Source organism: Aspergillus novofumigatus (genome assembly GCF_002847465.1).
Source record: "Aspergillus novofumigatus IBT 16806 chromosome Unknown P174scaffold_7, whole genome shotgun sequence".
In the NCBI taxonomy this organism is placed as follows: Eukaryota; Fungi; Ascomycota; class Eurotiomycetes; order Eurotiales; family Aspergillaceae; genus Aspergillus; species Aspergillus novofumigatus.
Window position 1 is genome coordinate 1,703,725 of NW_020194280.1, and position 14,435 is coordinate 1,718,159.

Below are 14,435 nucleotides of genomic sequence, written 5' to 3' on the forward strand. Positions count from 1 at the left end.
GACTTAATTCACAATGATTGGCTCAAATCAGGGTCGAATCTCGGATCATGGAGAGACAGAAAATCCCCTAACATCTGCGTTTCCGGATGCTGCAGCTCCCTTGGCAACGCACTTCCTCCACCAAACAGAGCCCATTCAGCCGCGCCATCGAACAACCTCAAAGGGCCCAGATTCGCATTGCTCTCTGCCATACCTGAAGGATCCATCTCGCCTGTTGGCCAACCTTGCTCTTGAATCGGTCCCGCAACCGTTTCGACGGCATTGCAATCCCCATCATTCTGCCGCTTCCACATAGACTCCCACTGTTTAAACTCCTCATAGTCGGAGGCTACTTTTCCCACCTCATCAAATGACCTTAGCCTCACAAGCGCCCTCTCCAACGCCTCAATCAACTCCACCTCCGATCTCGCCGACTCCCCGCTCGCCGCCATCTCCCGAATCATATCTAACCCAACTCGTAACGCCTTGCGAAAATGATCAGAGCGATCCTGGATCGAGTACGCGATTAGCACGAGCAACGCTGCCCGGCACGAGCTGTATTCTATATACGAGGCGCGCGCCAGCCCAGGGCCACTATCACTGTCGCGGAGGGTGCTGCAGATGGAGATTGCGTCGGCGGCGGCTGTAATGCAGCAGGTCACCAGTCCCTGGCGGGGCGTGGGCTTCTGAGCGGCGCCTGAGGGGGAGTAGCCGGGGAGGTTGGGTTTGATGGCGAGCCTCGCGAAAGCAGGAATGGGCGGCCGATGAACATGCGCAGGAGGCAGTGCTCGAGTTTGAGGTGAGCTGTTGATCGATCGACTGGGATCTGGGCGTCGTTTTTTTGGATGTTGAGTGGGAGTGTGGACCACCATTTTTCAAGGTCGTTTTTCCTGTCGGCGAGTCGTGAGAGGAGGAGGGGGAGGTCCGGTTTTGCGGTGGTGCGGAGGAGGGATCTGCAGTTGTCAGTTGTTTCTGTCCCTTTACTGGCGGAGTAGACGCACATTTCTTTATAGAAATTCTCCAGGTGATGCGTGAGATGAATAGAAGCAAGCATATATGGCGCTGTTGTTGAATCCTGCTCACCCAAATCAACCGGCAAGTGCGTGTCGACGTCCGATCGGAGCATTCCCAGAGGTCGTCCATGGAAAATAGATATTTTCCTACTCCGTCAGCATTATAGCAAATAAAAGCAAGAAAAGAGACAAGGATACCTCTCCATCGCATAGGCCGTCCACCACACCCTATTCCTCGTCTCCATCATCGCCGCACTAAACGCCTCCCCCACGCACCGCCGATGCATTCCGTTCTGCATCGCCAGCCGAATTGTCAGATTGATATACACGTACCCTAATCCCGCCGCATCAATCGGCAACGCATACGCCGCGAATAGCAGACAGGCCTGTACGCTCTCCAGCGAGGACACTTCGATGATCTCGGGCAGCAGGCGGATCGCCTCCTGGTAGAACATCATCCCCAGCTCGTCCTCGGAGAAGTTTTGGTTTTGGCTGGACGAGGCCGGGGCTGACTTTGCTTCGAGGTAGGCGTATTGCGTGCCGATGGCGAAGACAGTCAGAATGATGCTGAGGACTGGGGCGTCTTTGCTGGTGAGGGTGTCCGGGGTGGTGTAGAGGGCGGTTAGTCGGCTCAGGAGCCATGGCCTGTCGACGTAGAAGTAGTGGGTTACGGCGTGTTTGAAGAAGATGCTGATGAGGAACTCGGCGATGTGGCGAGGGGGATGCAGGAGATGGCTGCTGCGAGAGTGCGCGAGCTGGACCGGAGCTGTTTTGCTCGGGGGTAGTTTGAGATTTGGTTGGGAGGAGTCTGAACCGGGTTAGCATGTATGGGAGGACTATGGCAGAGACATACCTGGCTCAGGGAAGCGGAAGCGGCCATTCTATCCTCGATCTGGCGCTTGACGCGCATGGAAAAGTTCCAGTAGGAGAATTCTCCGGAGAAGTCTGCCTAGAGTCAGCGCCGCCATCTACACTGTAGAGTAGAGAAAAAAAACGCACGAGTAACGGTATCCTCCACGGGGTCAATCGTGCACTCCTCCTCTTCCATAGCCAACTCGGCCTCGTCAGTCTGCGGCTGCGTCTCCTTGTCCGTCTCATCAATCGACAATGCCATCTGCCTGAGACTCTTGGTATCTAGCGAAATCCCCTTGAACGCATGTTTTAGGATCCGCTCCATGTACATGGCCCGCTCCTGCAGTTCCAGAAACGCATCCCGAGCGCTAGCAATGTCAGCCTGCACAATTTTCTTAAAGATTGACGACCGTACCTGATATCCTGCACGGGCATACCCCGCACGCGACAAGGACGGCCAAGATGCGAACATTTCCTGCACGGGATTCCTCCCTCGCATTTTTCTTTCCATCGGCGGCATTGATCGCAACTGTATAGTCAGCTTGCTTCTCGGTGGTTGATTCTGGAGGTAGGCCCTACGCTCTGGCTGTACGCTTTCTCTCGTCGGTTACTTTGCGGTGTTTGAGTCGGGGTGCGGGTGCTTCGGTGCTTGACTGCGGTCTGGAGCTGGGAGGTAAGGGTGACTGGCATGCGCTCATTTTAGTACATTAAAGTGCAGTGAAGAGAGTAGTTTATGTGTTATGTGTTGTGTGTTGTGTGAATAAGAAATGCAATGAAGACTGTTACAGTAGGGTTGCTGCACTGCTGGAGCTTGAAGGGGCTTATCTCTGGGTGGAGAAGCTTAAGTTTGGGAAAGATAACGGATGTGGGATAAACATGGGGTAAGGATCCACTGATAAACACTAACGCTAATCTAATATAGGAATATATGTATGATGCACCAACTGGCAACTGGCTAACTACCTATCTACTGCTTGGTAGCAAAGAACGACCCCGTCCCAAGAATATCTCCCTCCTCTTCTTTCCCCCCTGCGCCCTCTCAATCCTCTCCTTCGTCGTCTTGAACAACCTCGGCATCCCCGTTTCCTCAAACCCGACTCCCTTGCCCACCATCCTCGCCAATCCCTCCGCCGCCAGCCAAACAACCGGCATCCCATGCCCATTCAGCCCCGCCAGGATAAACTGCCCCTCGCAGTCCGGGACCGCCCCAACATGCGGGTTCGAATCATACGAATAACCCATGACCCCCGTCCAGATCTGATCGACCCTCGCCCCGGACTCCTCCCACCCGCGGAACGTCCGCTGCATGTACCCGTCATAAAAGTCCTTGGCCGCGTCGATGAGCACGCTATCGTCGGTGTTGTTGTACCACTGTTCGCGATGGGGTTTGAAGAGCGCCGACGCGCCGCCGACGATGATGCTCCCGTCTGCGCGGGGGATGAGATAAGACAGGACGTTGTCCTTGGTGCGTTCGATGTAGGAGTTTGTGAGTAGCGGGGCGGGCTTTCCGTCGGGCACGGCGATGCGGCAGCAGATGCCTTTGCAGGGGATGATATTGTATTTGTACTGCGGGAGAAGGGAGGAGACGTAGGCGTTGGAGGTGTGGATGACCTTGTCGGCGTCGAGGGTGCCGCGGGGGGTGTCGATTGTGAATTTACCGTCTGCAGATGGAGTAACTGCTGTCGCCGGGGTGTGGGTTTGCAGATTGACCTTTCCTGAAGCTAGGAGTCTGGCGAGGAGGTGCATGATGAACTTGTAGGGCCAGATGGTGGCTGCGGTATAGGAGGCACAGGCCAGGGCGCCTTTGACGCCGCAGATCTGGTCGCGTTAGTAATGATAGTGTTTGGCATGATTGGAGATTCAGACGTTACCCCTCTACATTCTTTCCTGTGTGGAAGTCAACATCGTCCATATACGCAAACCCGTGCCCCTTCATCTGCTCGTACACCTTCCTTGCCCCCTCTGCCGCTTGCTCATTACACCACACATCGATCGTCCGTGTAAGTGTAAAATCGCAGTCGATCTGCTCGCTCTCGACAAGTTTCTTGATCGCTCGGACATGCGCAATCTCAAACTCGGCAATCTCCGCCGCTGCTTCGGGTCCAGCGCGGTCAATGTACGTGGGGATATGTCCGTACAGATCCGGGCGCAGATGGCCTCCATTGCGACCGGTGGCGCCAGAACAGACACCTCTTGCCTCTAGGATCGTAATGGAGTTGATGTTGTTGTGGTTGTGCAGTAAATGCCAGGCTGTGCTCACGCCCGCATACCCGGCGCCGATGATCACGACATTACTGTGCGTCGGGAGATCTTCGGTGGAGCGATGGTTGTGTTGTTCGTGGGGACTGTTCTGCCAGAAGGAGGCCAGTGGGTTTGGGGGAAAGGTAGACATTGCTTTTGTTTCTATGTTCTTTATCACTATGGTCAATTTGACCACTGTAGAGGTCCCATATATACTTATTCTGGCGCCTGATGTGGTCTGACCAGGAGTTGACTATCTGCTCCGCTCCACTGTTTTACCTACCCCACTTCTCCTCTCTTTTCTCCACTGATAATCCCTGATCCTTTCTTATCTTTCATTATGCGAGCTGCAATTCTCCGGTCAAGTCCGGTTTATCATCATGTGACCATGCATCATCCGGTCCAGTTCCGGTTGGTCTTGGTGTCACTATCCCCAGAAGCAAGGGCTTTAGGTTGCAGTGGCTACACGGAAAGAGGGGAAAGCAAAACCTTGAGATAGGAATTGCAAATGCGTGGTCTTCATTGGAAGAACATGGCAAGCTATCTACCTCACTCTAATCTCAAAGCTAAACCATCACCGGATGAGCTTGAGCAGAGAGATAAGACATTGGTTAAATATCGCCAACTGGCCGGGCCACAGGATCACATTGATCCCAAGGTCCCCAACCTACTTTCAAATTGAAACATGCCACCTGAAAGAGCAATAACAACAATAATGTCAGATCCAGGAAAGGACACCCTCCATGACACCGAAAAACAACTCCCCGACAATGATGACTCCGCCACTGATCATCTCGGGGAGATCCGCCTGGTCAAGCAGGGCCTCCACCAGCGACACATCCAGATGATTGCATTGGCCGGGACCATAGGCACCGGACTCTTCCTCGGCTCTGGGCGTGCCATTGCCCGCTCAGGGCCTCTTGGAGCCCTACTAGGGTACGCCATCGTCGGCGTGGCCGGCTCAACCGTTGTGTTTGCCGTCGGCGAGATGGGAGCATTGGTTCCGCTGAACGGAGGCGTGGTCCGCTACGCCATGCTCTTCTTCGACCCGGCACTCGCCTTTGCAAACGGCTGGAACCAGGTCTATTCGTACCTGGTCTCGATCCCCGCGGAGCTGTCCGCGGCGGCCGTCATCGTCGAGTTCTGGGTGACGGTCAACAATGCGATCTGGATCACAGTGTTTGGGTTGCTGATGCTGGCGACCGCACTGCTGTTTGTACGCGTGTACGGGGAGCTCGAGTTTGGGTTCTCCATGATCAAGATCATGCTCGTCATCGGCATCAACATCATGGCGCTGGTGATCACCTGTGGAGGTGGGCCGGACGGGCAGAGCATCGGATTCAGATACTGGCGGAATCCCGGCCCGTTCGTGCAGTACCTGGACGTCCCGGGCTCGTGGGGCCAGTTCCTGGGGTTCTGGACGACGCTCAATAACGCGCTGTACGCGTACTCGGGGATGGAGAACATCACCGTCGCGGCGGCGGAAACACGGTCCCCGCGGCAGGCGATCCCTAAAGCGGCGCGACGGATCTTTGCCCGTGTGTTTCTGTTTTATATTCTGTCCATCTTCATGGTCGGCTTGGTGGTCCCTTCCAATGACCCCAGCCTGCTTCGGTCTACCGGCAATGCATCCCAGTCGCCGTTTGTCATTGCCGCCCGGCGCGCAGGCATCCAGGCCGTCCCCTCTATTATCAACGCGGCGGTGTTGACGTCTGCCTGGTCCGCGGGGAATTCCAACATGCTGGGAGGCTCTCGCATCCTCTTCGGGCTGGCCATGCACGGACACGCACCTAAATTTTTCACCCGGGTCAATCGGTTCGGGGCGCCATACGTCGCTGTCGCCCTAATCGGCGTCTTTATGGGGCTCGGCTACATGACGCTGTCGGGCTCGGCCAGTACCGCTTTTACCTGGCTGCAGGACATCGTCTCCATTTCAACTCTCGTGAACTGGATGTGCATCTGCATCATCTACCTACGGTTCCAGTACGGATGCCGGAAGCAGGGAATCGACCGGCACAGAGAGCTACCGTGGGCGGCGCCGCTGCAACCGTACCTGACGTGGTTTGCGCTCGTATTGTTTACACTGCTGTTGTTTACTGGAGGGTATAGCACGTTTATGCGGGGGCACTGGGATACGGAGACGTTTGTCTCGTCGTATTTGAACATCCCGATCATTCTGGGGTTGTATTTTGGGTATAAGCTGTGGGGGAGGACGGCGATTGTGCCGCTGGAGGATATGCCCATCCGGCCGTTTATTCGGCTGTACCAGGAGGAGCCCGAGCCGGAGCCAAAGAGAAGGACCTGGTGGAGGCGGTTGAATATTTTATGGTCATAGTCTATTTTCGCTTTAAATGCATGTGTTTATGATTAACAAACTGATACTGCGAGGACGCAAACTCATGATAAGGCTAGAGATATCAAAGTAATCTCCGATAATGCTCCGATGTGGACCGGAACGCATCTGATCAGTAAACTATATCCAAATCGACCACGATAAGCCGGATTGCCAGATACATGTTATATCTCTCATCCGCCGGATGTGATCCGGTCCATGAACCATCGTCACCATCGTCACTATTTACTCCGCATCTCCACATCAATCGAGTCCACATAAACAACCCACCCCCTCACTCATCACTTCCCTCGAAATATATTGAAACAAATGCATTGAAAATCAACTACCAAACAACTTCACCATTTAACAAGAACAATGCGGAAACACATCATCTTCGACGTCGTCGGCACCTGCGTCTCCTTCGACGCCTACTTCGCCTCCATCGCAGCCACAATCGGCCCAAAACTCTCCACCTACAATATCACCCCAAACCACTTCGGCTACACATGGATGACCGCCGCGGAACTCGAATTCACCTTCTTGTCGATTTCCGAGTCCTACCGCCCCTACAAAGACGTCATGCGCGCGCTCTTCTACCGCAGTCTTTTCATGGCTGGTGTCGCCGATCCCCGGAGTGTTTTCACAGATGAGGAGCGAGATGCCTGTATAGCCGGCTATGCGTCGTTGCAGCTTCGTCCGGAGCTGGGACCTGCGTTTGAGAAGTTGCGGAATGCCGGGTTCGAGGTGTGGTGTCTGACGACGGGGGATGTGGAGCGTGTGCGGGGGTATTTTACAAGGGCGGGGTTGAGATGCCGGTCGAGAGGGTGTTGAGTTGTGATGGGTTGAGGGTTGCGAAGCCGGCGCTGGGGGCTTATCGGGCTGCAATTGGGAAGATTGGGGCGGATGATGAGAAATGGTTTGCGGCGGCGCATTTGTGGGATGTGTCTGCTGCGGTGAGGGCCGGGTTTCGGGGGCGTATTGTGGTGTGCTTGAGGGGAGGGATGTTGGGAGGTGTTTGATCGGGAGAGCTTGGAGGTTGTTGCAGATGGGTTGGTTGAGATGGTGGAGGGGGTTATTAAGATATCTGGTTAGGTTGCATTTCCTAGTATCTTCATAGTAGATGTTTCTCTCATTTGACTGTTGTGGATTAGAAGTTTAGGTATCATTTAATGTACAGCTGTCATACACTCATATTGATCAATCAATCCGCAACAGCCAGAATCCTGCTCACATCAGACTGCATCAAACATCAAGAGGAGAACAGAAGGACACTCACTCATCTCGATCAAGAAGCAAATACTCATCGTTATCAACCCTCACCTCCTTCCCCTTCCCCTACCCATCATCAGCATCATCTCAAAATCTTCTCCAGAAGCTTGTGCAGAGTGAATCTCACCTTGGTATAGATAACCAAATCCCCCAGCCTCACATCCATCGCATGCCTCCCCCCATTTCCCAGCGCCTTGGTCGTGCCAACCGCCAACACGACCCCCGCGCGGGCTTCATCGTCTTTGTCCCCGAGTTTGCCGTCCCGACATGCGTGATGTCGTCTTCAGGCTGGATGATCACGGTGTTTTCCTTTGGGCAGAGGTACTAACAACTTTTTGTTAATTGTCAATCATCAATCAACACTTGGTGTGGAGGATGATGATGATGGTGAGGGTGAGGTGTGGCGAATCCGCAAACTCTAAGGCTGTTGCTACATACCGAGTGAACTGCGTCCGCTTTTGCCATTGCCGATATCTACACGATAAAATGGTGCAAAACACGATAGGTGATGATCAGTTAGTTACTCGTTGGGCTTGTCAGCATGATTATACAGGACACACAGAATGTAAGTCTACCCAGGTGGTATCGGAGCATCATCTGATTTTATCCCCTCCGGGTAGGCATATCTCGTTATGACGCTTCCATCTCCCTGAACCCAATCAGATGAGCTGTCAAGTCTGTCTCCGCTCGACGGTTCTGGCCACATCCGATCCCTTCTAGATTTGGTTGCGTCCAAGCTTTGACCAGGGGGTAGCCGGAGAATGGATCGATCGTAGGTTAGACACGTTACTGGATAAAATACTCTCGGAATTCCTACGAAAGACGCTCTCATTGGCCCAGACAAACTGAGCACATTTTCATTTTGATTTTTTACTACTCATCTCCTAACTGCTAACCATAACTGATCCTGAGACTACGGAGTCAACCCCATCAATCCACCGTTTCAAGCATCTCGCTTCACCAGATGCCAGGACCTTCCGCAGACGCCGGCTACAGCTGGATCTGGGTGCAGCCAAGAACAATGACTCCGTTCTAATATCAAGTAAGTATGCCACTCGACGGAATTCTGCTATGTCTACTTACGTAGTTATTGCCAGTGCAGCACGCAGCTTTCGCATCACAGCTACCGCTGACAATATTGGTGCCTGGGCTCGTTAGCAAAGAAGAGCAAGATAGACTTCTGGGAGACACTTACAGGTCAGACCGACACTGCCGGTCAAGGTATTAACGTCCACGTTCAACAGTCGGAGCAGGCTCAAGGCATCGGCATTAAGGCTTTTCGCGTTCTGGAGCTGCTGGCAGCATTTCTTGTTGACAGCGCTGCAGGTCTGCGCGTTGACGGTCGCGAAGCAGGCGGCACTGACGAGGGCAATGAGGATGGTGCGGGACAGCATTTTGCAGGTAGTAACTGGTTGATTGAGTCTGTGACTGTGATTGGCAGTGTGCTCGTGCTTGTGCTTGTGCTTGTGATTGTGAGTGTTGGAATATGTCCTGGTCGTGGGTGTGTCGTCTCTTTATACCAGGCTCGAGGGAGTCGAAGCGTTATGTCATTGACACCTGCCATCCTCGAGATGGACTTGGAACGAGACTCTCATCATTCCTCATGCAAGCCTTGTCTTACTCTATCCTTGGCGAGTAAGGCGGGTGTCATTCTCGGGTGAGAAATGCCCGTGAAGCCATAGACGCACCCCCGGGCTCTAATGATCGGAGACCTGGGGCGATGGTACATTTTTCGGCTGTTGAAGAATGCGGTGTAGCACCGATCGACCCTAAGAACAGCATCAAGAAGCTTTTAAACACGACCTTAGGACATGTGATGAAGCGAGGGGGTGGCCGCTCGCTCCTTGGCCCAAGCAATTCGATATATTGAACCGGGAATGGGACAGCAAGGGGTAAGCTTACCATAACTGTGACCTCAACCCTCTCACAGATCCTCGTGTCTGAAATGCTATTCAGCCATGACAGATTCTATTGTCGAATAGCATTTATTCTCTCCTGCTGTCATCTTCGAAGTACCTCGTCGTGACCAGGTCGCGTGGAGCATAGCTTCGCATCCCAGCCAGCCTCATTCCCGGAGGACGTCAAGTCAATGCAAGCTCTAGCTCAGGTATGGCGAATTACAAATACTAGCTCAAAGCTAATCTAATCCCTCTCATGCTGGGAGCTGTGTAGCGGTCAAGAGATCCAGCAGCAGGCACAACACCGCAAACCTTTTTGGCTACAAGCATGTCATACACAGGGAATGAATCAATGTGGCTTCAGATTTCTGGAATACGTACGTATTCTCCGAAGCCCTGGAATGCAATATGCAACTTAACTGGTTTCAGAGCGCCGTCAGCGAGATCAGTGTCTCTCAGTCAGGCCCGGATGTCAGTAACCGGGGCGACATGGATGTCTCAGTCCAGGGTCTCTGCGTCGGCAGTGAGGGTCTGACCCCCACTATCCAGCAGACTATGTCACTGTTCAGCGTTAGGCCCCGGCATTCAGTGTTGTGGCATCGCTCAAGTCCCCTGAATCTTTCGGCTTCTTAGGCTACGGTACTTTATTTCCCGCATTACTCTTAAGCCAGAGATCTGATAATGCAACCCCCATAACAGCTGGTGGTTTTGCAACAAGATCTTCAACTCTGCGATCAGTTCCTGTTCCTCAGCAAGGACCGCCATCCATCTGGAAGGGAACTGCTCAAAATCATTGAGCAGCAAGTGACGTCAGGTCCAGGCGTCGAAGATACAAACGGAGAACAGCTGGAGCCACAGGACGGAGTAAGGGGACACTACGTCTCCGGACGCTAAGACGGATCAACCGGACTTGATACTCTTGCAAGAGCTAAACGACTTCAACGGCATATACGTCAGGGGATGTCGAATGCAAGCCAAACATACGAAGGATGCTCCTGCAGACGGTCAACTGAAAATGGTGTTCAGTAAACGAACTCGATCTAGCAGGCCTGCGCATGTTTCCACTGAACTGGATACATCATTGTAACTATATGCAGATCACGACGCGTTAGATCGCCAGACCAAAGACGCAACCAGCCACTTTTCTCATCAGCGGACAGCATTTCTTCTGTAAAAGAAGCCTACCTTTATTCAAGCTGCCGAAGCATCATACCGCGACCAGTTTTCCGGAAATTATATTCGTGAATCAATCCGCCTACATTCGCCTATATGCTTGGCTGCATATAATGACGGTGGTCTATTTGGAACAACAAAATACATGCTTGAGATTATCGAGTTTCCTCCTGTCTATCTCCCGTGCTGAAGTGGGCTGTTTGCTGCGAATCCTCGGACGCGACCGAAGTGTCAAGAACAGGCGCTCTGCCATTGAAATCTCTAGAGTATTGGTACAAATTCAAGCTAGAAGCCTGTTATTATCTGGCTGATACTGCGTATTATACACAAACAATACCACTCAAGCTCATCCAACTCATCCCTCCCTCAACAAACAATCGCTTAGCACTGAGCCAAAGGCTCCGTGTACTTGCAAGCGTTGCTAGGACCGGAAGCCTTCTTCTTAGGCTCCTGGTCGTTGTTATCAGTACCCTCATACTCAACACAGATCTCCTTGACGCTGCTAGCACAGCCAGAGATAGTCGCGGTATCGCCATAGTTGGAGTTGATGCCGACGAGGGACTTGCCACTGGAGGCCTTGACGCCGCTGATCTCGACGGAGCGCTTGAACTGCTTGCTGCAGTTGCCGCAGGCGCGGTACAGCTTGCCGAAGTTCTGCACGGTGAAGTCCTGGATGATCACCTTGCCGCCGGAGTTGTGCTGGATGACCTTGTCGTCGGCGTTGCGGGCGCCGCCGCCGATGATGCGGTGGGTGCCGCTGCCGGTGCCCTTGAGGGAGAGGGCATCTAGATTACATTTAGCCGGAGGCTGTGATGGAGATTTTGGGGGGAAATGGGGAAAGAAGGGGGGGGGGGGGGGGCATACCCTCGCAGACATCAGTCCACCAGACGTTCTGGATGGTGCAGGAGCCCTTGCAGTAGACACCCTCGATCTGGTCGGCGCCGATAATGGCGTTCTTGAGGGTGGCGCCCTCCTCGAGGACGAAGACGGCGTCCTTTTCGCCGCCCTCCTTCTGGCCGGAGCACTTGACGCCACGGCCGTAGGTCTTCAGACCGCCGTCAAAGACGCCGCTGACGGACTTGGGGGAGGAGTAGGTCACGCTGCCCTTGGAGGAGGGGATGGGGAAGGAGGCGCGCTTGTCGAGGGCCAGGTGGGTGGTGGGATCATGGGGGTGGCAAAGGCCGAGGTGAGGAGGAGAGGGAGGAGAAGAAGAGGCTGATACATTGTGATTGATTGATTGATGGAGTCTGAAAGATTTGCTTGTCTGGAGTGTTGATGGAGAGGAGGGTGGTGATGAGGAGGAGGACAACGGTGGCAAAGGAGCTGGATTTATACCTGTCAGGGCTGAGGATATCCCGAAAGCAATGCAATATGGAATTCTTGGTATGTCTCACTGCGATACCCGCCCTCTACGTTTAATGAAGCAAATATCAAAGTGAAACGGCGGTGATGAACTCCATTTCCGCCATTGACAGCATCATCCCGAAAGCCCCTGGTCCATGACGCCAAGCACTCATGGCGTTTACCAGCGGAAAAGCAGTTGGGAACTATGACCTGAGTCAGGCGAGTCAGGGACCAGTATTGCCTGTGATTAATGAATCAGGGACCCATATAACCAGCGTTAATGTATATTAGTCTCACCCTGTTGGAGGACTCCATCACCCAAAAGCCGCTCATTGGTGGAGCATATCGATTCTGACTCGTATAGTGCAGGGTTTGAAGACGATCACTGGAGACTGTTATGCAACTTTTTCCAGGGACATACTGCAGCACACTCCCTAACTCTTCGGGAAGTCGGGGAAATATGCAAGAGACGTGGAGTATCTATGCAGGGGCAAAGGTGCAGCGGCATTTCCAGGTCGACAACTTCGAACAACAACGGGATTCTCGCTCCGTCAAACCCAGAAAGCCAATCTCGGAGTATGATATGCTTGGCGCCCTTATAATCTCCTGCGGTCGGACGGTGTTTCACTGGCCCATACTCTGGACTGTTCTAGCGCAGGGGCTGTGGAGCAGCGGACCCTCCCAGTACGGGATGTGATACCGAGATTTCTCACATGTAGCTTGGTTTCTCTTGGAGATCACATAGCATATACAAGTATAGAATGGATACTTGACGTAGTTATACTCCGTAGTACCTGGAACACCAGGCAATCCGGTTACAAAGAGATTGTTTTCATAGCGGTCAAACTGACAGAGCAGACAAGAACACAATCAGCAGGTTCTTGGCATCACCTAGATGATCCATCCAATAAGTCATGAATCACACCGATGAAGCAATGTCTCCGTGCCAAGCCCCCCGGACACCTGCCAAGAGACTCTTGTGTTTCATCTGCCCCAGAACAGCTTATCCCCGCGGACTTAGCCCGGGCGTAGGCTGTTCTTTTGACTCGAGGAAGGATCAATTTGCTGAGTAACTGACAGAGAAAGTACGTATTAACGGAGTACGGATACTCGGTACTGATTTACCCGAAGCCATAAAAGAGAAAATGAGCCGAGTGCTTCCTATTGGTTATGGCAGTCATTCTCTGCCACTTTGTTTGGCATATACTGCACTCTATCCTTTCTACCAGCTAGAAGTGGTAGTCCTGGACACCCTCTGTCAAGTCGTTTATGTTGACACACTTCTAGCTGCTTAGTAATTAGAGAGTATGGATACATTATATCCATCTATTCTTGTACTTCATTTAATTTATAATATATGTAGTGATCTGGGACTGAGTACACCGACATTTGGAGGGCATCGAGCCTTCGAACTAGTGGTTCCTAAGCAGATGCCTTGCTCGCCTTCGCCACGGAGGTATTAACCCATAGCGGATGTAGACAGCATCATGAGATGAGCCCATCCAGTGTGGTGGACTATCTCCTTTCTCAATCAATTGAGCTCGGGATAGCATCCGACTGCCGCCCTAATATAACCACCTGCAGCGTGTCTCACGCGGGCCGAGTTGATTGGTATTCTCTCATCGCTGCAGTGCTCGGACATGTCTCGTGACGGCATTATCCCGTGCAGAAGATATTCCCTCGAGAAAATGTGATCGACATAGAACTTGGAGTACTCGTACAGTTTGTCCGTCTCGTCCTATTGCCTGTGTGGATTATAGGATCTGCGTCCTTGTGGCCTTGTACCATGACGAGACTATATACATTTCTGCTCTTGCAGAACGCAGTGAATTTAGTCATGTAGTCCTGGCCAAGGCATTCTGATGGAAACTATGTCCAATTAGGTCCCGACTGGCAAAGATGGTTTCCTCCAAGAATAAGGCGCGTAGACCCTGAAGAAAATCAATGCCGAGAGAGAGAAAAGCATACAAAACATGCAGGAGGCTACGAGTTTGGATATTCAACTTCGCATGAATCGGAGACCGCGTATCATCCTAACCCAATCATGACCAGTGTCAGCAGAAATGACTCTGCTTGGCTCTTCACTTGCCACTCGCTGGGGTTGTAAGAACATCGGGATCATTTAGTTATTCAATCCCTGACAGCAAAATAGGAGGTTCGCGGGGCAACACAGTCCTGCAATATTCCATCCACACTCCGCGGATCCTGTTACTACTGTTTCTGCAACGGAGGCCATGAATTGGAGTGCGGCTGTTGTCAAGTAGTCGGTGTCAAGACAATCACTGCTCATTTGCTATCAATGCGAAGGAGGAGTGTCTCAACTAAAGGCTA

The 14,435-nt window shown here is 52.6% G+C and overlaps 7 protein-coding genes across 7 annotated transcripts; 2 read left to right on the top strand and 5 right to left on the bottom strand.

The window, feature by feature from the left end:
- Positions 1–8: 8 nt before the first annotated feature.
- P174DRAFT_463239 (transcription factor domain-containing protein) lies at positions 9–2,542 on the bottom strand (the record flags this gene model as incomplete). The annotated part of the gene is made up of 8 exons (XM_024830237.1): positions 9–717; positions 750–932; positions 1,191–1,727; positions 1,754–1,800; positions 1,846–1,937; positions 1,992–2,212; positions 2,260–2,319; positions 2,424–2,542. 8 exons carry the CDS (start codon positions 2,540–2,542, stop codon positions 9–11), a joined length of 1,968 nt encoding a protein of 655 aa, XP_024679689.1.
- A 265-nt stretch (positions 2,543–2,807) lies between these two features.
- Positions 2,808–4,236, bottom strand: P174DRAFT_515054 (NAD(P)/FAD-dependent oxidoreductase; the record flags this gene model as incomplete). The annotated part of the gene is made up of 2 exons (XM_024832123.1): positions 2,808–3,662; positions 3,724–4,236. The coding sequence occupies 2 exons, from the start codon at positions 4,234–4,236 to the stop codon at positions 2,808–2,810; spliced, it is 1,368 nt and encodes a 455-aa protein (XP_024679690.1).
- A 265-nt stretch (positions 4,237–4,501) lies between these two features.
- P174DRAFT_444872 (aromatic amino acid and leucine permease) lies at positions 4,502–6,424 on the top strand. Its single transcript, XM_024828193.1, has one exon. The coding sequence runs from the start codon at positions 4,801–4,803 to the stop codon at positions 6,418–6,420; it is 1,620 nt and encodes a 539-aa protein (XP_024679691.1). The 5' UTR covers positions 4,502–4,800; the 3' UTR covers positions 6,421–6,424.
- Positions 6,425–6,675: 251 nt separating this feature from the next.
- P174DRAFT_515056 (putative 2-haloalkanoic acid dehalogenase) lies at positions 6,676–7,512 on the top strand (the record flags this gene model as incomplete). The annotated part of the gene is given in 3 exon segments (XM_024832124.1): positions 6,676–7,197; positions 7,218–7,395; positions 7,415–7,512. The coding sequence occupies 3 exon segments, from the start codon at positions 6,796–6,798 to the stop codon at positions 7,510–7,512; spliced, it is 678 nt and encodes a 225-aa protein (XP_024679692.1). The 5' UTR covers positions 6,676–6,795.
- Positions 7,513–7,692: 180 nt separating this feature from the next.
- On the bottom strand, positions 7,693–8,154 carry P174DRAFT_463243 (putative chaperonin (GroES/Cpn10); the record flags this gene model as incomplete). The annotated part of the gene is made up of 4 exons (XM_024830238.1): positions 7,693–7,755; positions 7,817–7,929; position 8,107; positions 8,128–8,154. The coding sequence occupies 4 exons, from the start codon at positions 8,152–8,154 to the stop codon at positions 7,693–7,695; spliced, it is 204 nt and encodes a 67-aa protein (XP_024679693.1).
- Positions 8,155–8,679: 525 nt separating this feature from the next.
- Positions 8,680–9,083, bottom strand: P174DRAFT_376631 (hydrophobin family protein; the record flags this gene model as incomplete). Its single annotated transcript, XM_024822704.1, has 3 exons — positions 8,680–8,721; positions 8,773–8,839; positions 8,881–9,083. The coding sequence occupies 3 exons, from the start codon at positions 9,081–9,083 to the stop codon at positions 8,680–8,682; spliced, it is 312 nt and encodes a 103-aa protein (XP_024679694.1).
- Positions 9,084–11,104: 2,021 nt separating this feature from the next.
- Positions 11,105–12,530, bottom strand: P174DRAFT_515057 (pectate lyase). Its single transcript, XM_024832125.1, has 3 exons — positions 12,402–12,530; positions 11,625–11,895; positions 11,105–11,545 (listed from the first exon to the last, which is right to left on the bottom strand). The coding sequence occupies exons 1-3, from the start codon at positions 12,435–12,437 to the stop codon at positions 11,142–11,144; spliced, it is 711 nt and encodes a 236-aa protein (XP_024679695.1). The 5' UTR covers positions 12,438–12,530; the 3' UTR covers positions 11,105–11,141.
- Positions 12,531–14,435: the final 1,905 nt, after the last annotated feature.

Bases quoted from the DNA above. Each gene is read 5' to 3' on its own strand.
- P174DRAFT_444872 (XM_024828193.1), top strand. From the start codon at position 4,801: ATGTCAGATCCAGGAAAGGACACCCTCCATGACACCGAAAAACAACTC.
- P174DRAFT_515057 (XM_024832125.1), bottom strand. From the start codon at position 12,437: ATGAGCGGCTTTTGGGTGATGGAGTCCTCCAACAGG. The intron at 11,896-12,401 runs GTGAGACTAATA...GCCCTCGACAAG, and splicing joins TGATGGAGTCCTCCAACAGG to CGCGCCTCCTTCCCCATCCC. The intron at 11,546-11,624 runs GTATGCCCCCCC...AATGTAATCTAG, and splicing joins GTGGACTGATGTCTGCGAGG to ATGCCCTCTCCCTCAAGGGC.